Raw genomic sequence first — 26,513 nt, 5'->3', positions numbered from 1 at the left:
TAAGTATATGTATATGTATATATAAATCATGCAGTTCATTTAGTTAAGCATACAGTATTGTATTGTTTATACGCAATTCCTTTGCGCAGCATGCGATCTCAGAATAAATTGTTGGCGGTTTTGTACAGAAAAGCTACAGTATATAAGAAAGTGGTTTAAAGATTCGTCGGTGAAAAAGACGACTTTGACCAACACCAACGTGTGTGGAGACGACTCTGGAGCTAATGAGATGGTAGGATTGGAGAATTTGTCTAATGAGACACAAGTTCACAGCGTAGACAGAGCAGCGGGTCTAATTATGAATGGGCCTACTACTAGTGATGACGTGATTGCCGTCGTTCTGGCTGTGACTGGGCCAAAGCTGCAGGCCATTGATGATCTTGGAAATGAAGGACCGAATCAGATCATTTTACAGCGATACCCTGCTCAGTTGTATAATAATAAAAATCGCTCCTTTGTGTCTTCATGGTATCAGACTCGTGACTGGCTTGAATATAGTGTCAAAGCTGATGCAGCATTCTGCTTCCCATGTCGAGTGTTCAATAGTGCGCACGCCGTAGTAGAGACGTTGAGATCATACGGTAAAGTATTTTATTTGAATAAATGACCAAAACAAGACTATTGTGGTCTATTTTAGTTATAGCCTAATATGGGTTGTTGTTACGGTTTGTCTCAGAACATCAAAAAAAGTGTGCCCCCCTATGAAAATTAAATGCCCCCCCATTTGGTTTGTTCTGGCGACGGCCCTGGATAGCCTTCTGTGTGAAAGCAAACATGTCCAGGAATTAATTCCAGGATTGATCCCGGGTCGGGGACCTAGTAATAATGCCGGATTCAGTCCCGGAATGAGCAATGTGTGAACAAAAGCCAGAACGAATGCCATAAAGGCTGTTGGTGTTTTGAAGGCAGATCAAATTTTACACAGAAAAAAAAAATATGTTCAAACTTCTTCACTTTCCGTGCTGATGCTGAGAACGTTCGCCAGCTTAAGTGAAAGTTAAAGTGACTAACATTTTCGACTCGTACATTACACGTCACACCCTGATGTCACGTGTCTTTACGGGACCTTTACCGGTTGTGTGTGAATGCACGCACAGATTCCGGGTAATCACACAATTTCCGGAATCGCAGTGTGAAAGGGGCTTTATTAACTTCATAGTGCTGTTCAAGAAAGAAAGTGATGGACCTTAGTCGGCCCTCTGACGGTGGCCAAGCTGAAGAAACAACTAGTGCAGCTTACTATTCTCCAGCTCACTGGCCAGAGACCAATTTGAGTTTATTGACAGCCTTTGTAGTGTTGAAATCCTCATCATTGCCATGGTGTAAAGCAGAACCCTCACAATGGATGGCTGACCAATCCTCAAATACTGACACTGCTGTTGACATTATTGTGATCTTTGGCTGGAGTTCTGGAGGAGAAAAGGTCCTGTGCCCGGTTCCATAAAGCACATTAATCTTATCCCTTAAGAATGAGACTTAAGGTCGTGATTTCCCCTTACCTAATGGAATGACTTCAGGGTGTTGCGTATAACCCCTTAAAAACTTCCCTTTGCAAAGTGAAACCAAAACCACTGTTGCCATGGTCACGTTATTTGTTAATGCAAATAGTGGTGTAAGTTTTCACAGAAAACAATATAACATGGATAAGAAAAACAAAAAAAGAAAACCTAATATAAAAGAAAAGGACCAGACGAGACGGAAACTCAAATTGATATTTACTCACCCTCGTGTCAGTTCAAACCCATAAGACTTTTATTCATCTTTGGACAACAAATAAAGATATCCCCACCCCAAATATATATAAAAAACTGTATTGAAGGCTTCTACACACTATTTAGTCATTAAACATACCACTGCATAGCTTTTTCAATTATAAAACAATAGACAGAAACTTAGACATCATATAAGTTATTTATTTGAGCACAAAAAAAATTACAATAACAATATTTTGAGTAAGAAAAATAAGAGTAATAAGAAAAATTAAAAAATATTTTACTTTGTTTGCCAATTAAAGATAATCCTTGTGACGATCCACGCACCAGAGAGACACAGGAGAGAGTAGAGATCCAATCGCTGGTATTTATTATCAAGACAGGGTAATCCAATTCATGGTCAAACAAGCAGAGGTCAAGCCAAACAGAAAGTCCAAAAAAATAAACAAAGGATGGAACAGGAAGGGAACTCTGAAGACGATGGTGAATCTCGGATGACGAGAAGGCTGATGACACGAAGGGTAAGGACTCCATACAAACAACAGGAAAACACTGGAATATATAGGGAGGCTAATGACAATAGATTTCCTGCACCTGGTGCAATTAACAGGAGTGCAATTACTGTGAAGACAGGACCAGACTAGAGGAATTCTAGTGCCTACGGTGAAGTGCCTTAGGGGAAGTGAGCTCACTAGTGGACACCCAGGGAAACAGAGACTAGACAGCGTGACAATCCTGAGATTGCCAGAAATGCAGCATTTACAATGATTTACGATGCAAATAAGTGCTGATGGTCACTTATACAGATGGTAATAACACAAATGCGCCATAAAGTAAATAATCCACTCTCTCTCTATTCATATCACTTTGATAGGCGTGATCATGCAGTAATAGCGAGCTGATTTGGGCTGATTTGCACTCAAACATATGGTAATCAGCAGAAACATTCACATTCAACATAAAACACACTCTCACATATATAAAAATTATAAGTATATCTATAAGTTCCGCCTCCATCAGCTGACAGGTGCATCAGAGCGCGTCACGAGCCGTCACTAGAAAGCGCCAGAATTCAAATAAACTATCTTTCGTCTATCTTTCATTTATTCTTTTTTCTGGTGGATCGTCTCATTCTGTTTGTGAGATTGTACTCTGCAAAAACATGCCGTGTTTTTACTAGCAAGACGCAGTTTCTGACCGTGAGTTATTCCATAACGGACACAAACAGTTCTGTCGCTGGAGAACTGAAACGTAAACAAAGGAATTATGATCCATATTACAACGTTATTGCTTCGTTGGACTAAAAATGCTCCATGAGATGTCGTTCAGTGGACCCTTACCTTTCTAACTAAACCGAGATTTACAGCTGTGGATGTGTTTATGACTCGTTATTACGACGGATCTGGTGTGTATAGCGTTTCCATTGTTCATGTCTGTATGTGTACTGCTTTCACAAATTTAGCAAATACAGTCTTTATTCGTCGATGCTCGAGGCATAATGATACATACTTTGTCAAGAATAAATTTGTCCGTTTCATTTAATCTATTTGTAATAGATGTGTGCGTGTTTAGAGGCGTTGAGGACGCCCACGTCTTGGTGCTGGCTAACAGGTTTTAACATATAGAGCTGGTGATCATGACTTGTAGAAGACATTTTTGTATAACACTTAAGGTGACATTTTCCAACCGTTATGTTATCCTTAGGAAAATGACAGTTAAGGGGCTTTATGTAACACTTATTGCTTCCTCTGTGGTTCTGAATGAGTGGTGGTTGGAAGTGGTAGCTAGCCTTAGGTCATCTCCTCATTGAGCAGAATTTCCATCCAATTCCATTGAGTCCCTTGGACATTGATATAAGGTTCAAAATTTGACCGTCGGACTAAGGATTTTCTTGGACTTCTGTACAATGTGTAGAACAGAACTTTTTTATACATATAATCAAGATAAACACAGTCAAATCCTTTGATTTCTGATTTAAATATCACACTAGCCTACTATTCTGAAACAGTTGAAATAATGTTATATATAAATGTTTAAAAACATAAAAACTTCATGTTTAAAAACATGAAGATCAACGGTGACTTGAATTGGCTCATGAAGATACAGAATAAAGAATACAGTGACGTCACACTTGGTTTTGATAAGCAGTTATTTTATGACACAGAACACGTTGGTGAATCTCATGCATCTAACAAGAACTTAATACACAAAATAATCATATTGATTTAAGCATTTAACATTTATGAATGAATTAAATGTCAGTAATGAACAAGACTGCACAAATTATAGCGATCACAAGGAAGGTCCACGTACAGTAAAGTGGAAAGTGTTCAACACCCCATCAGTTAAATTCAGTTCTATAGTGCCACCTGCTGGCGCAGTTTTGTAACTTCTTAGAGAAAATTAAGTTGCTATAACAAGAAAACAACTTTTGTAATGTCAAGATAACGAGAAAATTAAGTCGTTATAATGAGAAAACAACTTTTATTATGTCGAGATAAAGAGAAAATTAAGTCGTTATATCAAGAAAACAACTTTTGTTATGTCGAGATAACGAGAAAATTAATATGTTATAACAAGAAAACAAGAAGGAAAAAAATGATAATGCATGGCCGCTTAGAACTTCTTTAATGTGTATACCCAACTAAACTAAACCCAACTTGTTGTTAATTTTTATAAACTGTATAATGAGTGAAATTTATTTTATTTTCATGGTTTTTGTGTGAACACAGTGTTTTTGTAAGTTTATTTATAAGTGCAAAAATAAATTACATTCAAATAAAAATGTGATTTAATCGAATTCAGCCTAGAAGTGTTTATTTTGCCCAGAAACAGTATAAATCACGTCTAAATGACACCTCATAAATGATGGTGAAAATACGTCCAGAAATGACCACATCTCAACTCAATTTTAACCTTTTAGAAAAACGTCCTGTGGACGTTGATATTGGACATCCAAAAGACGTCGAGAAAATAAGTCATAAAACATTCTGGCTCTTCATGGGAAGTCATTTCAATGTCCGTTGGACCTACTTTAGCTCAGTGGGACTTTAGCTCAATGAGCAACATCTGTATGCGTTTTAAAATAGAAAAGTGCAGCTCAGCACCACCTTTATAGGGGGATTTCCCTCCCCTGTTTTGTGTGTACCATTGCCCTTTGTGATTGCAAATAAGGCTTCAGTATTTAACCCTTGTGGATTGTTCAAATTCACCAGCCTTTCATTATGTTTGGGATTAAAACATCCACATAATTAAACTGCTGTAAAAATGTATCAGATAATTTTTTTCCTTTTTTTTTTTTTTTTTTTGCATAAATCTATTAATCAACCTCAGTCCTGATCAAAACTACCAAATGTAAAAAAAAAAAAAAAAAAAAAAATCAAGATATTAGCTCTTTAATTGGCAAGTTCCTAAATGATGGCACCGATAAGGGAGGGTACTTATTTTCAATATAAAAGTAATTGTGGCTGCCTGGCTGGATTTTTTTTTTTTTTTGGGCATGTCAAAGATTAGTAACAACAATGGCTTTGATGCATTTTTAGTTTTTCTGCAGCATTAGATTAAAAAAAAAATATCCTTCATTTATTGTTCTTTGCTGTTTTTGCCCCATTGACTTCCATTATAATGTAATTTTTGATTCCAAAGCCATGATACCATAAAATCATGCATTCTTGATGGTTGGTGGTTTTCCCTGTTGGAAAGAGGTAAAATTTGTTATTTGTACAGTTGGTCACTAGGTGGGACCTTTAACCCTTTAGATTAAACCCTTTAAAAAGCTTAGTTTCTCGCTTGTATATGGAGTCATATATAACAGCAAATTATAGTGTTTGTGTGTGAGAGAGATTCTTGATTGTTTGTATTTTTCCATGTTGGGAAGAGGTAAAATTTGTTATTTTACAAATGTGTTATTTTACAAAAAAGCTTAGTTTCTGACTTGCATATGGAGCTTTATGGAGTATAACTTGGGCACGTATCCAGACCAGGGTCTCAGAACAATGTGAGAGTAGGCTGGCCCATACACAAAGCACTCTTCACTTACCGAAAATGCTTGGAGGTCCCCGACCCTCTTGATGGGAGTAAGCACCTGAGTCAATGAGCTCAAAGCGACCCCTCTGAAGTCCAGCCAAAACAATATAGAGGTCCCAGGAGGGTATCAGAGGTGTCCGAGGAGGATATGACCTTCTGGTACCCCTCAGGAACCTAACAATCACGTCATTCCTTCCCAGGGACTGGTTGTCCACTGAATCGTGATGGGCTAAAATGGCAGCCACATACAATTTCAAGGTGGATGGTGACAGCCTACACTCCAACCTTTCTTGCAGGAAAGAAAGCACCACTCTGACCGAGAATCTCCGGGGATCTTCTCGGTTAGAAGAACACCAATTTGTGAACAGACTCCCCTTCAAAGCATAAGCCTACCTCGTAGAAGGGGCTCTAGTCTGAGTGATAGTTTCTACCACTGCCGGTGGCAGATAACTTAGGTCTGCCACATCCAGTCCACACGTGGAGGTTAAAAAGATCTAGACGTGGGTGCCCTATGGTGCCCAGCCCCTGAGAGAGTAGGTTCCTACTCAGGGGCATACACAAGGGAGGGGCTGTCACGAGGAGCATGAGTTCCGAAAACCAGATCCGGGTGGGCCAGTAAGGCGCAACCATACAGGACCCGTTCCTCATCCTCCCTGACCTTGCACAGTGTCAGGGAGGACACTGTGCAAGTCGACGGAAGACAACGCTCGTGGTCATTGTCAGAGGACAGGAAACGACCGCATCCAGAAGGACACAGACAAAACGGCATATTTAAAAAGACGTGAATCGTCCGTGATTTGCTCTTTAAGGAAATCTGCTCTTTTAGTTGAAGCACCCAGGGGAATCGCTGAAAGGGACAACACTGTTTGCGCCGTACCGCCAACCAGAACAGCTTCCCGACACACAGCAGATGAATGGCTTTGTGGAGTATAACAGCTTTTCACACAACCACATGGCTCCGAAGCAAAAATCATAATGAGCGGATGCACTTGTTGCCAATTTATACCCGTAGCCATGGGGATTGCCTCAGGTATGTTAAATCCACTAGCCAATTTTCATTGCCGTTTTCTCTTAAACTCAGAGATGATTGGCCTTGCAAGTGAGATCCCATATGTCGTTTGACATAACTCGTAGTGTCCGACAGATAGGGAACAAAGGTTCTATTTATGTTAAGAAAGGTTTCCTGGCTAACCTAAAACAAACCTTAATTAACATTCTGGGAACATTAGAATACCATTCTACAACATTTTATTTCCGACCAAAAATCTTTAGCTTGGTAACCTGTATAACCAAAATGTTTTATGGGTCAACACAAAGACTGCTGCTGTGGTTAAACCAAGTAATACAAAAGTTAAACAACTGGTGGTTTCGCAAAAAATATATATATAACTTTTAAAATGGTATAGTAACCAACCACCTACAATTTTTAATGACCCCTTGAGATGGACTGATCCTTTTATAATAACTCTGATATTAATAATTTTGCAGTTTCAGTTGAATGGCCTTTTCTGGTGGTTCGAAGACTTTTGTGGAATTCAAACAATTGCAGTAAAAAAAGATATGCTTTGGACGCCGGACATTCTTATCAAAGAAAGGTATAAAATCACTTCTGCATTATTATTATTATTAATTAGTACTGAGAGGATGGAAAATAACTAGTAAAAGAACGGGGAGTAGTATAAGGACATAAAAGCCACATTGGCTTTGTTTATGCTGTACATATATCTGATAAATCATATATCTTTAAACCTGCTGGGTGTCATGGCTCTATTCTACAGAATGTTAAAAAGTAACACTAAAGCAGTGTTGCAGTAATTAGATAATTAAGTGCTTAATCAAGTGACAAAACACTGATGATGAACAATGATGTTAAAATGTAGGATCAGTGAAGGAAGAGAAACAAAAAGAACAGAATAAAGTCTTTCTTATTGTCACTTTTATTACCCAATGTTGCATTTTTTGTTTGTTTAGCATCAAGACAGAGTTTGGAACAAAGCAGTCTCCATATGTGCAGTTAAGCTTTTGGGGAATATCAGTTTCAGTTGACATTTTAGCACTGACCACTGCTTGTAAGATGGACCTGTACAGATTTCCCTTTGACACCCAAATCTGCAACATAACACTTCACTCTGCAGTGTATACAAGTAAATATATAATTCAAAAAAAAAAAAAAAAAAGTTTAATAAAAAAACTGATTGAATTTATAATGATTTTGATTATTTATATTTTCTAGAGGAGGAGCTTACCATTAATCCATTCTCTAATAACAAAAGCCTTTCCCAAGAGTCAAAGGAGTTATTTCAGGCCCAGGGAGAGTGGGAACTCCTCAGTATAGATATTTCTGATTATACATCCAACTTTCTATGGAATTCACAGGATCTGCTGATATATCAGGTACAGAGCATAGGGTATGGTTTGTATTAAATGTACAAATATACAAGTTGCCATTCTTTTACCACAGAGTATGTGCAAAGATTGTGACAAAATGAATATATTAAAATTGTATTTAAACCTTTAAAAGGTGAGGGCAAAAAAAAAAAATGGCATAACAAATGTGCCTTACAGAGACAAGTCAAGAGCCCAACTAAATAACTGATCACCACTGATTACCATAAAACAATGATCATCATAGTGATGACAATAATAAGACCTTCTGTAGATAAAGTTTATGGTTTATAAGTGAAGATGCTAATGCTGTTTGTTGAGTTGTTTAATCAACAGTTTTCAAGATTGGGTTTATATTGTTTCAGTGTTTCAGTGATTCAATGTAAAATAAGTTATTTAATTAAAGTTGAAAAAAATATTGATTGATCCATCTCGATAAATTTTTTCAGCATTGAAATAAAATTATTTTAGGGTGAAAAACTAGTGTAAAATCAATATCAAATTTTAACATCGATACAGTGTTGATTCAGTGATGGTCTGCTCTCTGGTTTGAGGCTGAGTGAAAGGTACTGTATATGAGTAGACTCTGTAACTCTGTTAAAATTGAGGGGTCAAGGTTCCATTCATATTACATTTATACATCCACTTGACAAAGTGAAACGCACTTCAAAATGATAGCAGGGACTCTTGTGAGGGGAAGTGCTTAAAGTGCCCCATTATGCCATTTTTAAGGTTGCTAGTTTTGTTTTATTAATCTTCTAAAAAAGTTTTGCATGCATGCAGGGTAAAAAAAAAAAAAAACATGTTATTTTTTACAAAAAAATAAAATAAAACATAATTTTACCTAATTTTTAAATTATTAATAAATGACTTGTGCGAAGACATTCAAAGAATAAGTCTCTTTGAAACAACAACAACAACAAAAAATCAGTTTCTTATAAAATTTCATTAATGGTAGCCTAGACATTTTCATGAAATTACAAACCAATTGCATATTCATTGTTAATTTGACAGAATCATGCATTATGACAAATACATATATAGATAAATATTTTTCAGTTTTGGCACATATTTTGCACACACTGTGGTTATGAAATGGATAGTTTGGCTCTGAATGTGTTATAATTGGTTGTTTTTTAATAAATTTCATTCATATGATTTATTTTAACACTCTACACACAAACCTCTTTACAATGTCTCACTCTCAATAGTTAGGTTTCATCGCTGTATTGTTTAGACTTTTCTTTTTGTACATGGCAGATCACCATCAAGAGGAGACCTCTACTGTATGTCATGAACATTATCCTACCGGTGTTTGTATTCCTTGTGCTGGATGTGATGTCCTTCTTCATAGACGCAAGTGGAACAGAAAAGCTGAGCTTTAAAGTAACTTTACTGCTGTCTGTTTCTGTGTTGCTGCTGATACTCAATGACACGCTGCCCTCTACATCTGACAAACTCCCACTGATTGGTAAGTCTAGCATGACTTGATAACTGATGCTTAGTTGCTTAAAAAGTTGAGGCATAGTTGCTCCAAATTTTGGCAATCATGCATTGAATCTAGAGTACAGAGAATATATTCATTTCAAAGAGAGAGAGATTTATATAGCTAGTGAGAGAGATTTTATATTAGCTGAAGGACTTAATGAATAACAATAAGTTGAAATAAATATGCATGTGAAAACTGTTGACTTTTAACGTGCTTAAGTAACACTGTGTTGCTTAGTTGAACCTGTGGTCATACATATGCTACAAAATAATAATTTAAATATTTATTTAAAACAGAAACATATAAGAAAAATGTACCAATTTCTCAACTTTTTTCAAGTATTAAACTGAGCATTTTATCTTCCCCACTTCTGAATACAGTCATGTCCTTTAGCTTGAAATAACAGAATTGTAAATAATAATAATAAATAAATCCGAACAGGTCTGCAAAACACTACCCACAACTTCCATTGTCCACAGTGATGCCTCAAACTGAAGCCATTGCTCAGTTTTGCTTTGTATGGCTGGTCAGAATGCTCAAACAAACAGGCCCTTGTTTCAACTACTACTAGAATACTACTTTTACAAATGTGTTTACAACTCTATAGAAAACCAGAATTATGTATTATGAATTATGTATATCTCAACACAATAAAATCATATTAACTTTACATGATTATCTCTGTCCAGTTTTAATGCTTTGGGTTAGCAGACCATCACTGAATCAACACTGAAACTTGACATTGATTTTTCATCAGGTTTGCACCATGAAATGTTATTTTGGTGAAAGAAAATAAATCAAACAAGATATAAAGGTTATATCTTTGACATTTGACGTGAAATATCTTTGATATTTGACATAAAACCAAACTTTTTTTTATTTTATATTTTAATTAAATCACATTAAATCAACATTGAAATAATTAACAAAGCAATCTTTCTATATGTACAGCAGGACCCTATGTATACCAATAAATCATGTCCATGTGACATCATTACCTTTCCATTTTGACTTCTTTCAATCAGAGACCATGTGGAGCTGAAGGTTTTGAAACATAAAGTAACTTTTTCCAAAACTGTTTATTAAACAACTCCACAAACAGCTTTAACATCTTCACTTATCATAAACCTGTTTTCAAAGGGATTTACTGCAGTGCGATTTTCAGTCTCATCGGCATCAGCATTCTGGAGACCATCCTTGTGAATCTTTTGAAGGCTAAAGGAGCAGAGAAGAGATCAGTGGAAACAACAGCTGCTATTACTGGTCAAGATAGTAAGTGTCTAATTACAAGGAACATTTTCCTGTATCACAATCAAATATAGTGTTTATCCAGAGCAACGTTTTGTAATTTCTCTCATAGATGTAGAAGACCTGCAGAGCCCTCCAGACTCAGTTAGAGATCAGGATGGGATGCAGAGATCACTGTGTTGGACCAGAGTGGCAAGAATCATAGATGTGACTTTCTTGGTTCTTTACATAATCACCGTTATTGTGTTTCTGTCTGTTCTCAAGAGGATTTGGTTTCTATAGTGATGTCTTATACATGAGATGGCACACAATGAAAACATTATTTATTATTAATTAACAACTATTATTTAGACATTATAATCACTGTAAAAAAATAAATAAATAAAAATAAAAATCATATTTGTAACAGTAGCAATAACAGTAGTTTCACCAATTATTGTACAGATTTTTTTATTTCTGAAATATTGAAAATATTAATAATACTTACTGTGTGGTTAGGGTTAGAATTAGGGTTTAGCTTAGGGTTACTTGCATGTAATTTAGCATAATTTAATTATATTATAACAGTAAGTACATGTAACAAAGACACCTTGAAATAAATTGTTACAAAATATCATGGTCTACTGTTCTGACATGTCCTAAATATATTTCAACAGTAAACATGGTCAGATACACTGTGCATTTATATACATATATATAAATAAATATATTCATGTTTATATACAGGCCCGGTGCCAGAGGTGGGGCCTGGCCCCCCCATGGAAATCCCTGTACCCCCACTTCAGACAAAGGTAGACGGTTAGATTTGAGTTTATCGTGAATAATATTCTAATTCATACAACTGCCTGCTGTTGTCACGTTACGTGATGGTTGAAACATGGCGAGAGAACCAATTGCAGGTAAGCATGATTTATTTAAGGGATAATCCAGAGAGGTAACAGTCCAGGCAGGGGTCAAAACCAAACATAATCCAAAACATAAACTAGACACGATAACAAAAGCACGGCAAGGCAAGACAAGAGTTGACGGACATGAATTATCATAAGGCATAAACAAGGACTCCGTAATACAGACTAAGACAGACTGGGTATTTATACTCAGAAGGATAATGAGGAAACAGGAGACAGGTGGGGAAACAATCAATTACACAACAAGGAGGAAGGTGACCAAATAAGGGAACAGGAAGTGATCTGGTGACAGACACCGTGAGAAAGGAGGACATCTAGTGGAACTCCAGGGAACACAACCCAGACACTGTGACAGTACCCCCCCTCTACGGAGTGGCTCCCAGACGCTCCAAGACAAGACACAACACAGAGACCAGGAGGGAGGCGGACAGGTGGAGGCTCAGGGGGAGGGACGGAGGGCCGGAAAAGAAAACCCTGGGGAATAAACACCAGAAATGTAACATAAAACAGGGAGAACCAGGAGGGAGGAGGAACGGAGGAGGTTCAGGGGGAGGAATGGAGGGCAAGACTAACTAGGGGGAACAGACAGCAACAAAACAGAAACCAAGAACACCAGACAGAATTCCAAGAAGGGCATGTTGAAGCGCCCACCAGGGCGGAGCAGAGGACCACCACAGCCGTGTGGTCAAAGCCAGAGCCCTCCAGGGCGGAGCGGAAGACCACCACGTCCTCGTGGTCGCCGCCAGAGTCCCCCAGGGCGGAGCGGACGACCACCACGTCCTCGTGGTCGACGTCGGAGTCCCCCAGGGCGGAGCAGATGACCCACACGCCCCCGTGGTTGAGGCCGGAGTCCCCCAGGACGGAGCAGCATACCACCCAGTGACTTGACTTGGTTCCGGAGGGTCCACCGGAACCTGAACCAACTCTGGACTGTCTGTGAAGACCTGAGGCGCCTTGGCTTCGGGCACCGCCTCGGTCGAGGCATAGGGAGCGACCTCGGACACTGCATCGGGAATGGCCTAAGGCACCGCCTCTGTAACGGCCTCGGGTGCGGTCTCGGGCACCGCATCGGGAACGGCCTCGGGCACCGCCTCGGCCTCCGGAACTGCATCGGGCACCGCCTCGGCCTCCGGAACTGCATCGGGCACCGCCTCGACCTCTGGAACAGCATCGAGCACTGCCTCGACATCGGGCACCACCTCGACCTCCAGAACAGCATCGGGCACCGCCTCGGGAATGACCTCGGGCACCGCCTCGGCATCGGACACCACCTCGACCTCCAGAACAGCATCGGGCACCGCCTCCGCCTCAGGAACAGCCTCGGGCACCGCCTCGGCATCGGGCACCACCTCGGCGTCAGGAACATCCTCGGGCACCGCCTCGGCATCGGACACCAGCTCGGTCACTGGAACAGCATCGGGCACCACGTCGGGCACCGCCTCGGGGACGGCAGCGGTCCGCTCGTGAATGTCCTCCTGGACGGCAGCGGCCCGCTCAAGAACGTCCTCCTGGATGGCAGCAGCCCGCTCTGGAACGTTCTCCAGGCTTTGAGGAACGGTAGAATCCTGTCCCCTCTTCCTCTGCCCTCTACGATGGCGAGTCGGGGGCACCTTGACTGGTGACTCAGACGTTGGGTCGGCCATCTTGTGCTGTGGCTCTAAGCTGGAGGCCATCTTGTGCTGTGGCTCTAAGCTGGCAGCCATCTTGTGCTGTGGCGCTGGGCTGGCGTCCATCTTGTGCTGTGGCTCTAAGCTGGCGGCCATCTTGTGTTGTGGCGCTGGGCTGGCGGCCATCTTGTGCAGTGGTGCTGGGCTGACGACCACCCCGCTGGAAGAGACAGGAGTGGCTGGGGCATCCCACCGACCCCGATGCTGCAGGTAGCGCACAAATTCCCAGAATTCCAGTGTCTCTACCTGCGCCATCTCCTCCAGAGACACTGGATCATCCAGACCGCCATTAAAATAATCTTTAAGGGCCGTGTCGTTGTACCCCATGCCCTCAGCCAGGGACCAGAACACCTGAGCCAGGGCACCCACTTCATTGTCCTCTTGGCAGAGGGCGATTAACCTCAGATATCTGGCTCGCCTCTCCGCCATCTTGGCTGGGGAACGGAAAAATGACATACCGCTGGTTCTCTTTGTGACGGAGTCCTTCTGTCACGTTACGTGATGGTTGAAACATGGCGAGAGAACCAATTGCAGGTAAGCATGATTTATTTAAGGGATAATCCAGAGAGGTAACAGTCCAGGCAGGGGTCAAAACCAAACATAATCCAAAACATAAACTAGACACGATAACAAAAGCACGGCAAGGCAAGACAAGAGTTGACGGACATGAATTATCATAAGGCATAAACAAGGACTCCGTAACACAGACTAAGACAGACTGGGTATTTATACACAGAAGGATAATGAGGAAACAGGAAACAGGTGGGGAAACAATCAATTACACAACAAGGAGGAAGGTGACCAAATAAGGGAACAGGAAGTGATCTGGTGACAGACACCGTGAGAAAGGAGGACATCTAGTGGAACTCCAGGGAACACAACCCAGACACTGTGACAGCTGTTGCTTCTGATTGATTTTAGATGGAAAAGCTGTCCATTACCCCTGGTATAGGATCTGTTTTCTTTTTTATAATAGCATAACAAAATAGATTTGGCAAACAATCCAGTGTATCTGCCTTTCTGCTTTGGAAAGTGTCAAATGATTTTACAATGCATTTTCATAGAGGTGAGCAATGTAGCCAATCACAGTCATGTTTGTTGATTTATAAAATGCCATGGCCAATCAGAGGTGTTTAGGTTGGAATCCACGCACTCAGCACTCCAGTCACCATTTTTAGTCCATTACTGAATTCTATAATGCTCCTAAAAATAAAAAAAGCGTCATTGTGAGTTTTTATTTTTTATTTTTTATTTTTTTGGGAACTTTGTGAAATCATGATGAATGAGTAACAGTTTTTAATCAATTTAAAGGGAGCACTCTTTGCATGCTGTGAAAAATTGTTTGGCTTTAGTAGCTCTTCACCATATAGAACTTTACTGGCTCAGGGTACTGACCCCCCAAAGACTGTCCAATTAGAGCCAAAATGAAAATTTTTATAAGACTAACTAATTTATTGTCACCACTCAACATACTTGTTTGTGGCTGATGTTTTAAATATGACTAGTAGTTTTTCTCCAATGTGGTATTAGTACTTAATACCAGAAGTGGGTAATCCAGTGGTCAGAAAGTAAAAGTCCTGCCATATGTTTATTCTAACTATGAACTCAGCCAGCTGATTTAACCAGAAGAGGAACCAAAGCTGCTTTTCCACCGCTGGAACTTTACCCAGGAACTAAGGAACTTTGGGCTGGTACTCGGTGTGTTTCCACTACAGGAACCAGGATCTAAATAAAGTTTCGGGTTGAAAAATTCCCCCTAAGAAGTCCCTGCTCGCGAGGTACTTTTTCAAAGGTCCAAAAGTTTCGGGGGCAGGACTTTGGTGCTATGTGCTGATTGGTCAGTTAAAGTGTCAAGAAATGGTTTGTTTTTAAAGTATTTCAGGCGAGAATGTAGTTGTTTAAAACTCAAATCTGTGGTTTATTTATAAAGACAGCACCTATTTAAAAATGTGTTTCGCCGAGTTCCGAGACGTGAGCTCCATGCGATCAGCGGGAGCTCAGAGCTCATGTATCCGCCGAGAGCAGCCTCACCTTGGCTAGACCTTCTGATATGTGCCACTGGCTCTGATGTATCTTTAGTGGTTAAACATAAAATATAATTTTTGGGGGGTAAATCTAACATGTAATATTTGGTCTGTATTCAATTTATCTATATGTTAAAATTAAAATAAAAAGAGGCAATTTATATAATATTTATTTTCATTGTAATGACTGTTTATATACACATTTCCTTGAACTAAGTAAATTTCTGAAGCTGTTACATTTCTGAAGCTGGTATGTTTAAATGAAAAGGAAAGGAGGCAGTGGTATTTGATATCCTATTTTTTTATTGTAAATAAACAGTGAGGAAAATTGCAGTAGCCAAGGTGAGCTGACTGATGTTACCAGATTTGCGTCATTTGCACCAATCCTGGGTTTTAGGTACCAAGTAAGTGGCTTGGCTTTTAGCGGCATTCATTGTCGTAGTAACTTACACTCCACAGCTAACCTGCTCCGGGGCAGGTTATGTTCTGGGTTAGAGATTTCAAACTGAAGTTGGACCAATCAGATGTAAGAGAAGTGACACATGTATGACACAAAGTCTCTCCTCCAGTTTATCTTGCTCCAAATTCAAGGTCACTAATGCTAATAAAAAAATAGAAGAAGTCTGGCTTTATTATTAGATAGAAGTAATTTCATGATAAATATAATTATTGTGATTCATATTATTATTATTATTAGTAGTAGTAGTAGTAGTAGTATTCACCTTTTACACACAAGCAGTTGTAGTTTAACAGTTATTATAAATCATTTATTTTAAACAAATATTAATGTATTCAGATCATGTAATATAAATAAGCTGTAGTATCAAATGATTGCACTATTTAAAAAATAAAAAGTCTGACCTTACATGTTCGAGTCTCTATCATTATATATTTTCAAATGTATAAACTATGTTAACACATTTCATTTGTCACTGCACTGACAGAGCAAGATTATTTACTTTTTTCTTTCTCCTTCATTTTTCGTATGACATAAAAATTAGTCATATTCTTCAATCTCTTAACCTTTTTGCAAAAACTTTAACATTTAGTGTTGAATCTCGCTGGGTCTCTTGCGAGAAGTAAATCAAACTTCCTTTGTGTTGCAAGGCTCGTGATTGGCTGTTCACCAGTGATGTCACACATTCATGTGCATGTGCTCCCCAAACTCAGGATCAAAGCCTGAGTTGACAAAGAAAGTTGATGAACATGATTGGTCAAAGTTGATGATGGTACCAACAAATCCGGATTGGACAGGTTTGGTTTTGTAAACTCAAAACTAATCCTGTAACTCTGAATTTGTTCAGCTACCATCATGGTACAGGCCCCAGGGGTGTGACATAGTTTAATTTTAGTCGAGAAAATACTCATAAAAATTGCATAAATATTGAATACTATTGTACAATAACATTTTTTTTATAATAATAATAATAATAATAACAATAATAATAATAACAAAATATTATTAAACCAAATATATTTACTTTACAAATATAGTTACATTGTAATTATCAAGTTTGACCCAAAAAGGAAGAGGCTCAATCATTTTTATTAGTTTAATTAATTGTAATGGGAAGAAATAACTTATAAAATGTTATGGATATTGAATCCCATCATTAAATACTAAATGCCAGTATTGCACCTGATCATGTCTGAATGATCATGGAAGGTAAAACAACAATCACAACTATTACATAATTTTAATTGTGCATCCCAAGCCCATGCCAGTAAAAAAGAAAAGGAAAATGGCCCTAAGTAGCGCTATTAACATATCCCAAATATAAAAATTTAATTTCCATCCCTAAAATATATATTTTACGGTCACTGTTATGCACATTCATGGTAAACACAGTTTAAATGCTTCCTACTAGAGTGGCACAAATCTTTCAGTACAAGCATTTCAAACAAATGTATGCAATATTTCAAACCTTTAACCCACTGGGGAAAATCAACCCATGGAAACAGTTTAAAAGCAGCCCCATTTCATTGAAAAAAAAAAAACAACAACAACCCTGCATCCAACATGAACTGCAGAAGTCATATTTGATCACTGATCACGGGTCAAAAGTAAAGAGATAACTGACAAGATGTTGTAGGATTTGCTCCTCAACAGATCCCAAGTTTACTGATAAATATATTTTATCGGAAGATGTGCTCCCTTTACACAGTGTGCGCGTGATCACAAAATTGAAAGTGAAATGAGACTGCAAGCACTCATTCAAAAGAAATTTAAATACCCCACTTATTTATAGTGGTGCACTGATGTGTGAAAATTATATACAATATTAGAATGTTTGCAGGAGCAGACACAAAAAAATCACAGGAGCAAATGGGAGCATACAGTAATGGTAAGAAATTCAGCAAAAGCGGGATCAACAAGCCACGTGCTATCACGCAGCAGTACGTGAGTCAGTGAGCGCCATAAGAGATGACATTAATAAATTACGCAGAACCCCACTATTCAGACAAATATACATAATGAAAAGATGACACAAAATATAAAACCTTGTAAAATGGCATTTAAGACTTTTTAATACTTATATTATTACACCCTGATATTGATATAAGCTTATCTGTATACATCCATTATACAGCTAAGCTTTAATATATCAAAATTTTAAAATGCAGACATATTTTATTTCTGCTGCCAAACGTTTTTGCAGCAAAAGTGTTTATTCCTGCCTTGTACATGTATTTAAATTAATTACATTTTTTAATAACGACCTCTTAATCTTCAGTAGAAAGGTGAATTGCGCCGACTCTTGTGAGAAATGACGCTTTGCTCTCCACACATTCTCTGTTATTGGCCGTTTCCTGCACGTTCAGGTGCACATTCTCTAGATTTAATCACAAACTCTCGTTCAAACTCCAATTTCGGAGTGAAGGTTTATATCGAGCTTTGTGAGCTCAGTGAACATGATCTAAACCAGGTTGGCTTTGAGTTTGTTCATCTCGCTTCGTGCTAAAGGCCACAGGTGAGACCCAAAAATGATGACACATGCTCAGAGGGTTACATGCTTCCAGGCATTCATTGCCATGGTAACTTACACTCCACGGCTAACCTGCTCCAGGGCAGGTTATGTTCTGGTTAAGAGATCGCAAACTGAAATTGGGCCAATCAGATGTGAGCAAAGTGACATACTGTATGTCTGATACAGAAAAGACACTCCCACAGTTTATATTGCTCCAAATATGATTCATATTATTATTAGTCCATTACACATAGACAATTTTAGTTCAACAGTTGTTATAAATCATTTGTTAAATGAATGTTAATATATACAAATTATATGTAATATAAATAACCTGTAGAATCAATAGATAATGCTTTTAAAAAATACATGGACTTCGTGACCTTACATGCTCGATTCTCTATTGCTGTACATTTTCAACTATATAAAGTAACTTAAGTTCCACTTGTGACTGCACCGATAGATATATCCTTTATTTTATTTGTCCTCTTTCACGAACAAGTATTTTTTAATTGTAAAATACTTTAAATTCATAAAAAATGTCAATATCTTACCCTTTAACCAAAGCTCATGATTGGCTGTTCGGTAGGGATGTCACACAATCATGTGTATGCCCTACACAAACTCAGGATCAAAGCCCAAGTTGACAAAGAAAGTTAATGATCAGCATCATGGTACCAACAAAGCCAGATTGGAGTGGTTTGGTTTGAAACTAATCCTGTAACACTGAATTTGCTCATCTACCATCATGGTAGTGTGTGTGTCAGTCAGTTGTGTGTGTGTGTGTGTGTGTGAGAGAGAGACACAGACACACTGAAGAAATGTTGTAATAAACTCTAAATCCAGCGTAGAGAGGTTGAGTGAATAGGTGTGTAAATGTGTGTAAGTGTGTGAGTGTGTGTGTGTCAGAAACGCTGTAGAAGGACAGTGAGCCGCTTGATTCATCCAGAAACACTGCTACTCTGTTACAGGAGTCTGGAGCAGCAGAGATGACAGTTTCCTTATTATTTTGACTGTCAGTGACTCTGTGATCAGAGCAGATCAGACTCCAGGAGTTCTCATTATATCCCAACACACAGTCATAACTCCAGCTCACTCCTTTCCTCTGGATTTCTTTATATGCCACTGCTATTTCAGGATAATTTCAGATTAAAGTCTCCCAGTAACAGCATCCAGTCAGACTCTCTGAACACAGAACCTGAGGATTATACCCATCAAATCTGTCCGGATGATCAGGATATGACTGCTCCTCTTTCACATATGTCACCTTTCTGTTCTCCTCAGACAGAATGAGGAAAACATTTGCTGTGTTTGGATCAAGTGTGAGATCACAGGTGTCTGAACACAAAGAAACACATTACAACACACATTCATAACTTAACTACAAAAAGAAAACTGTGCATCTGATTGAAGACTTACATTTGTGGAGTCCTGATGTCTACGGCTTAGAAAGAGACCGCATAAACTCAAAACCTTCAAACTGTAAGCCATTTTAATTACTTCAGACATCATCTTCTAAAACATACTAGTGACCTGTTAAAAGTGTTCGTCAGGCTATTATCATCTTGCTAGAAACATGCTAATCAAATAAATGTGGTTGTGGCTAGAAGGGATAGAGCTACTGCTGGAAGTGATGCAAAATCTCTAGGCTGCATGAGACCCTGCATGCTGTTGAGCCCCATTTATCTATATCCTAGAATCACTCTCTGTTGTTTGAAGTGATAAAATAACTTAATTCCAACATATTTCTGTACAGAACATGAAAATAGCAACACCAGCTACCATAATCAAATTTTTACTTGGAACCAGAGCACCTGAAATCTTGGCAAATTTGAAAGTGCTGGCTAATACTAAATCTAAATTCAGTAAGATTGTTGTTCCCATTGGTATGGAAGCATATGGGTAAAGAAATGTCTGAAACCACGCTCACTGTTAATTAGCATAATATTTGAGTCAGATGTAGCTGGGCACATAATTCGTGCTGGTGAGACTTGCAAGAGACCCCCTTAAATTATTTCTAGGTTATAGTATTGTATAAATATTGTCCCACTGATTAAAACAGTGCAAATGTTTCTGTCTCCTTGGATAACAGTGAAGTGGATATAAATATAGTTAAATTTATGAAATAAAATTAAATAGGATTTTTTTGGGAAGGTAAGTCTGGCCAGTTATACAGCAACACGAGTCAGACGAGTATCTGAGCTAAATTTGGTGAAACATTAAAGTTCTAGTCTGTGTCAATTACTCTCATAATAAATAATAATAATAATGTTACCCGTATTTTTCGGTATAAGTTTCATCAGTCCAAAAATACGTCATGACGAGACGAGGAAAAAAACATATATAAGTCACACTGGACTATTAAGTCGCATTTATTCAGAACCAAGAGAAAATATTACCGTCTACAGCCGCGAGAGGGCGCTCTGGGGTAGGCTACAGGAGCACTGAGCAGCATAGAGCTAATTTTACTATTTTTATTTAGAAATGTAACTATATTAATTTTTACAATTATTTATTAATGTCACACACACATACCTAGTGCCTTATGACTTAAAAGATGAGCGTGGTAAATGTTACAGACATGGAACTGTTCAGTCTATTATTGATTTTTATTTCCACTTCACTTCTATCCAAAGAGAGAGAACTATTTGCACTGTATTTATCAGTGGGACAATTTTCATACAATACTACAACCGATACTACAACCTAGAAATAATTTGCAGTGCCCAGCTACATTTGATTCACATATTATGCTAATTAACAGTGAGCGGCGGTTTCAGACATTACAGTGATTCACTCGTACTGACTCTTATTCTGCCTGAAAGAATGAAAAGGCGTGCTGAAAGCGGAGCGATTCGACCAATCAGATGAAAGCAGCATTTCATCTCCGCCCACAAGTGCGAATGAAATATTGAAACCATAAACCAAAATGATCAAAATGTACATGGACCAACTGTCTTGTCCATGTTCACTCACTTGAATCCTCTTCTTGAAATTTGAGTCTCTTGACCTTCTGCAAGCCCCGCCTTGTTCACGCAGTGATTGACATGGCGGGTGGGGGCGGACACGTGATTCATTGCGGGACATTGAATGGAAATGCAATCGTAAGTGTCTTGACTGTGAGTGTTAAAGGGGGGGGTGAAATGCTATTTCATGCATACTGAGTTTTTTACACTGGTAAAGAGTTGGATTCCCATGCTAAACATGGACAAAGTTTGAAAAATTAAGTTGTACATTTGAAGGAGTATTTCTGTTCCAAAAATACTCCTTCCAGTTTGTCACAAGTTTCGGAAAGTTTTTTTTTTGAGTATGGCTCTGTGTGACGTTAGATGGAGTGGAATTTCCTTATATGGGTCCTAAGGGCACTTCTGCCGGAAGAGCATGTGCTCCTGTATAGCAGAGCACTGAGAGCACAACAGATGTTCACTGATCAGAGCTAGAGCATTGCGAAATGCCACAAAAGGAGTGTGTTTTTGGTTGCCAGGGCAAGACAACACTGCACAGATTACCAAAAGAGAAACAGCATTAAGGGACCAGTGGATGGAGTTTATTTTTATAGAGCCTCAATGGAGTTGTGCAAGTGTTTGTGTTTGTTCCCCTGCATTTCGAAGATGCTTGTTTTACAAACAAGCCCCAGTTTGACGCCGGATTTGCACATCGTTTATTTCTTAAGGATAATGCAGTCCCAACGAAAAAGGGTCACGATCGTGTGTTGGAACCGCAGGTGGTGAGTAAAACTGCTTCAAATATCTCTGTGTTGTTAACTTAGCTATCAGCGCGTGAGCACATCAAGTAAACAACATGCGATGTTGCCATCAAACTGCACTTTCCACATGTACAGCTTAAAAAAAAAAAAAAAAAAAAAAAAAGACGACAAAGTGGAATATATGAGTGGAATATATAAGCAAATATATACAGTTTCAGTACATACCACATAGAGACGTTGTTGCTGCGGCTGCTCTTGTTAAATTTCAGCCTCTGGATCTGATTCTGGATCATAAATATACGCTGAATCTGACTGTTAGCCATGGTTTGTTTTGGTTGGTTTGGTTGGTCACAGCTTCCAAACGCTCTCAACGCAAAAGCCTACTGGCGCTCGTGATTCTTTAGCTCCGCCCACACGTCACGCCTCGTCGTGTTTTTCCGGGAAAAATCGGTACAAACTATCTTTCTCTTATGAATATAATAAAACTAAAGACTTTTTGGAGTTATGAAGGATGCAGTACTACTCTATAGGTACTCAAGATTAACAGGAGATTGAGTGAAAACAAGCATTTCACCCCCCCCCCCCTTAATGCATTTAAGAAAAATAGCATTTAAATGATAATTTTGCCACAGTTTTTGCTTGAACATGTTATACATATCTAATAATTTCTGTAATACATTTTATTTTAAATTTTGCAACTCATAAAGCGTAAAAATTAGTATTAATTTTACATATTAAAACTGGTGTATGAAATATGTAATTTAATTTTCATTTTCATTTTGCACCAAACGTTGCACAAATGTATTGGAACATGTAAATGTAAATACAGAAATGCATTGTCATTTTACATATTGCATTGTCATTTTGCATATTACATCCCAAATTGAATGTTGCTACCCATATGCTTCCATACACTGGCACTAATGGTGTTCTGATGTTTGATAATGTTTGAGCCATTTACACAGATTTTAAACTTTAAGACCTAAAAGAAGGGCTGTAGTCATAGGCGGAGCGTGTGTAAGACTGGCCACAGAGACTTGGGGAAAAAATGGCAATTAATTAGACACAACTGCCACTGCACAAAGAAATATAATCTGTTACATCTGTTCACAAAGTGAATATTATGGCGTTATTTCCTTTGCATTAGCACAAAACCGGATGAGCGTTCAGATATACGCTGCTCTCGGCCGGAGAGAGTGTGCACATTTAAAACGTGTCTCTCCTCTCGCTCAAACTATGTCCTGTGCATGCTCAAATCTCTCTGTGCTCATGCGCTGTAGATATTATTTTGGCACCTGAATTAAACATTGTCAAAGGTTATCATTATGAACTTTTAAAAAAGTAGTCTCAAAACCGATTTGATACTATGTGAAATATTATTGGCTAAGTGAACTGAACCTGGAATTCTTTTGAAAATCAAAGATGGATCTTTAATTTATTTCCAGTTTAATAATATTTAGCAATGTTAATGAAATGGCCAGGAAATGGGTGCTTGGATAATTTCTACATAACCTCTGTCCAACTGGTCGGTCTCTGAGCAATTTATCTAAAAACAACATATTATAGCCTATGGCCCTAAAGACTTAATATAAAACATCAATGTTATGTTATGTTATGTTATGTTAACTGTATTTAAAATCATAGCAATAAATAATCAGTTGGTATGATGGCAATAATACATAACAACTTGTCAAATCAACAACAAATGTAAAAATAGATGTAAATGATGCAAGATATAACAATAAATGCTCTAATAGCATTGTGGTTTAATTTTTATTATTTTAATTCAGTGTTTGATTTCAGGTTCTGTCCACTTAAAGGGACACTAAGCAGGAATTACTCCCATCTAGTGGTGAAATTGTATTTTGCATTCAAACTAATTTTGCTCTCCAGCGCCTCGCTTTTTCAAATGCGCATTGCATCTACGGTAGGTGATATGTACCAAAAAGCTTTGACAGGATGTCTTCTAATAGCACTTCGTCGAGTTTTCCTTCAGGTGAACAGGTGTGTTATTTCAAACAAACTGCAACATGACCATAAACAAACGAATGTTACAGTATGAATTACTGACTGTGGAAAACATGAAATATTGTAATTAGTAGTTATGTCTAATTTATTCGTTATAATTTCTGAATTATGTGCATTGTTAGATATCATCAGATGATTCAACAATAGGGAGAGGAAGAGGTAGAGGTAGAGGTAGAGGGAGAGGAAAGAGAGGCAGTGGATCAGTGGGATCTAGGCGAGGAGGTGGACGAGGAAGAGGAGGAGAGCGAGAGTCAATAACACGACGACAAAGATGCCCGGCAGCTACGAGAGACGATCTTGATAGAATTGAAAGTTTACAAAGGCAGAGAAGAGAAGCAACCGAGGTTTGTACAATTAATGTCTAGCAATAGCAATGAATTTTCATTGTCTGTACAGTTATATGCACGTAGCAAAATATTCACAACTTGAGCTAATGAATTGTTTTTGAAAAAGGAGAGTACTGTTTTATTTTGCACATAAATACAATTTTATTTTGTCAACATTGATACATAAGATCCCTGCAATGCCTCCAGTGCAATATACTGCAAAACATGTTTTTCAGCCTTGTGACTATATAGGTCTATATCTAATGGACTAACCCCATCTTATTTCCTTTCATTTCATCAGAGACTTCTGCATGATATGAGCCTTGACGATCACATACGCCTCACAGGTAGACTGTTAGAGAGGCAGCCGGGTCTGGTCTTTGATATATTGATGGAGCATCAGCAAAGACATGGTGCTCCAACATCTGCGGAGGTTCCGGGGGTACCTTGGTGTACCTGTAGCCACTGCAGAGACATGCCGACCGACAGGGAGCGGAAATGCTGTGGACAAGACCCTGCCCACTGTGTGAGCCTCCTTCCTCATTTTACACAATACTGCCTGGATGAGGGATATCTGCGGATACATAGGCAGTACCGGGAGGATCTAACTGCTTTTGGAAATGTAAGGGAGCCCGGTGATGACAACCGGGAATACAGACATGCAGCTTACAGACACTTTATTTTCTGGCAGCATGGCTCATTAGGACAGGGGAACAGGAGAGTCATTCCTAGCTGCTGTGTTTGCAGGATTAGGGAAAAATTCCCAGACCCTCAGGGACAATACACCGGCTACATTCCAGGGATCTAATAACATTTTTGTAAATATTGTAAATGGTTATATCGATTTACATATATTTTGTATTCTTTGCATTTCTGTTGACCTCAAACTTTATTTTAAACAATAAAACACTTTTTAATGGGATTCTCTGTGCTGTATTTGCCCTACACTAGGGATAGAGAAAAAAAACTCAAAATTATGTGCAAAGACTATTTGATACAAAAAAAGATTGAAAAGAAGTTTGTTTGAAAACACAAATATAGATTTATTTACAATGAATTTTGATTATGCATTTACAACTCAAATATCAGCAAAACAATATCTCAATCTGTCTCCAAGTTGGAAACAGCATGGAAGGCTGATCCTGTGAAAGACATGTGCAATTAGACAGGCCATTCAGTATCAGTTTGAGGCTAAGTTAATGAGCTAAAATAAGGGCAAGTAGATGTTTGACACTTACCCAGACCTCTGCTGACCTGTGTATGTACCAACTCGGATGTCGGTGGTGGCGGTATCGGTGGCACAACACCAAGCCGCCTTGGGTCGTCTGCTCTTAGGGACCTCTTTCGCGGCATCCCAATTCCGCTTGTGACCCTCCTTTGCAAGATGCGTGCTTGTAACTCGGTGATGTAATCATATGATTTTTGACACTTTATGGCGTAAAGGCTATATCTCCTTGCATTTTTATTGTACTTCTTCCTGTAACTAAAATTCCCAAAAGAAAATTATTACAAGTCATTATGAGAAACAAACTGTCAAACTTGTGAATACATAATTTATATTGTGAATATGCAATTATTTCAATACAACAAATTTGGATGAGAGTTTGACATACACTTGATGGCCCTCAGCCGTTCTGTATGTTGGCCGTTCGCGGTGAAAATTGTAGTCCAGTGCTGCGAGCACAACTCTCGTGTCATACACTCGGGGAGTGAAGGCCTGGCGCTTGCTGGCATACATCAGAATGTGATTCTGAAATGACTCCAGATGTGCTGTCGATCTGAAAAAAAAAAAAAAATAGACCCTAAAAACAACCACCCACACATGACTTGTGGCACTTTTATATTTCTTTTTAAATGTCATGTCCCCACACTTTACCTGAAGCGCAGATACTTGTGGACATCCTTCTGCCAGCGCTTGTTGAGGACAATCTCCACTAGTGCTTTATGGCTCTTGGAATCTCTTTCAATCCACTCTTTATCCTGAATGTCTTCAAGGTGGTCGTGTTGGCAGCTTCCTGTTTCCCA

At 38.6% G+C, this 26,513-nt stretch overlaps 1 protein-coding gene across 1 annotated transcript; it reads left to right on the top strand.

The window, feature by feature from the left end:
• Positions 1-298: 298 nt before the first annotated feature.
• LOC127953023 (5-hydroxytryptamine receptor 3A-like) lies at positions 299-11,142 on the top strand. Its single transcript, XM_052551918.1, has 6 exons — positions 299-468; positions 7,710-7,882; positions 7,972-8,132; positions 9,384-9,594; positions 10,753-10,884; positions 10,973-11,142. The coding sequence occupies exons 1-6, from the start codon at positions 299-301 to the stop codon at positions 11,140-11,142; spliced, it is 1,017 nt and encodes a 338-aa protein (XP_052407878.1).
• The last annotated feature ends 15,371 nt before the right edge of the window (positions 11,143-26,513 follow it).

Source organism: Carassius gibelio, chromosome B3, assembly GCF_023724105.1.
Source record: "Carassius gibelio isolate Cgi1373 ecotype wild population from Czech Republic chromosome B3, carGib1.2-hapl.c, whole genome shotgun sequence".
Classification (NCBI taxonomy): Eukaryota; Metazoa; Chordata; class Actinopteri; order Cypriniformes; family Cyprinidae; genus Carassius; species Carassius gibelio.
This window is presented reverse-complemented; position numbering and strand designations above follow the sequence as displayed.